The sequence below is a fragment of the Capsicum annuum genome, chromosome 6 (genome assembly GCF_002878395.1).
Source record: "Capsicum annuum cultivar UCD-10X-F1 chromosome 6, UCD10Xv1.1, whole genome shotgun sequence".
NCBI lineage: Eukaryota > Viridiplantae > Streptophyta > Magnoliopsida > Solanales > Solanaceae > Capsicum > Capsicum annuum.
This window is the reverse complement of record NC_061116.1, coordinates 189,337,480-189,338,894: the sequence shown is the minus strand read 5'-3', so window position 1 is coordinate 189,338,894 and position 1,415 is coordinate 189,337,480. Positions and strand designations below refer to the sequence as shown.

Genomic DNA, 1,415 nt, shown 5'->3' with positions numbered 1-1,415 from the left:
GTGGGGGTGTTGAATGGGGGTGGGGGTGGAGGGGAGCTGCTGGACGTCGGGGGAGGGGTGTGCTGGATTGTGTAGGGTGGGGTGGGGTGTTAAATTAAAAAAAAAGTAAAATTTTATTAAAAAAATAAAAATATATAAATTAAACGTATTTGACACGTGGCAGCACTTGATTGGTGTGTGTGTTCACTCTCTTTGTTGTGACTGAAATTCAGGGAAAAATGGTGTGTTTGCAACGGATTAAGTAAGAATCGTGGGGTAATAGGTCGAACTCAAAGTTTAGATGTCTTTTTGAAAATCTCGACCAACATCAGTGGAGTTATTATGTATTTACTCTTTTCTTAAAAGGAAATAATACATATAATGTCAAGATCATTAATAACAACCAACTCGCTAACATAAGAATAAATTTTGAAACTCACAATATTTTTAGTGATTCTAAAACTTTCTCCAAGCTCGTTCTTATTGTATGTCTGTTTCTTTATTATAGTTTCTTATCATAAAATGCACTGATGTAATTGATCTTTATAGCTAATAGTCCGCTTTAATTACATCCATTCTCCTCTATCTTCCCAGATGTCCAATGAGAAGGGGTTGAAAATACCACCCCTTTTTCCAAACCCCCTCCTTGCCAGCTACTGCATTCACCTAAGAGTTTTGAATACAAAAAAGATGAATAAGAGCAACGATACCAATTTATGCAATTCGGGAGTTTAACTATTGATGAAGTGAAGTAAAAGCAAAAAATAAGAAGGAAAAATAGATAATTAATGATCACGTGTGGAGATTCTCAAACATGTAAAGCAAATTTCTGTAAAAAAAAAAAATGACCTCATGTCCCCTCCACCAACTCGAAATTCAGGTTACCTGCCACCAAATTCAGTCTTCTATCCAAACTATTCCACAAATTATATTTCAAGTTGTTAGGCTGTAAGCCACTATCAGAGTCTTAAAGCAAACCAATAACAAAAACAGTCATAGGCCCAGACTATATTAGTTAGAACACAAAATTTGTTAATGTTCCAAATGCAATCAACTTTTTAACTATCCAGAGTTTACTAAAAGTATCTGTCACTGTTCAATCAAAACATGAATCTCCTAAATACTATATGCAAAATATTAAAACTCCAGAAACTGAATCTAAATTCAGAGAAATAAGAAATCACCAGGAACTGAAATACTGCGAATCATGAAATTTACCAGCATATTGTTGGAGTTTTTCTTGCCATCTATTAAATGGGATTGGTTATTTTTTCCTTTTGAAACTGCGCTTTTTTATGCATACTGATTTGGATGAGTCTCATATTTTATACCTTTTTTGTGCAAGCAATCTGCTCACATTGCAGTTGTTTATTGTTCTTTCCATACTTTTAAACCAAAAGATAAGGAAAAAGGTACCAAATATGAAAAAATTATAA

General features: G+C 33.8%; 1 protein-coding gene across 1 annotated transcript in view; it reads left to right on the top strand.

The window, feature by feature from the left end:
* LOC107874847 overlaps positions 1–532 on the top strand; it is a 7,105-nt gene extending 6,573 nt beyond the window's left edge. The window contains exon 9 of the mRNA XM_047414485.1: positions 488–532. Within this exon, the coding sequence (XP_047270441.1) occupies positions 488–532 (45 nt within the window). The remainder of the gene's footprint in view (positions 1–487) is intronic.
* Positions 533–1,415: the final 883 nt, after the last annotated feature.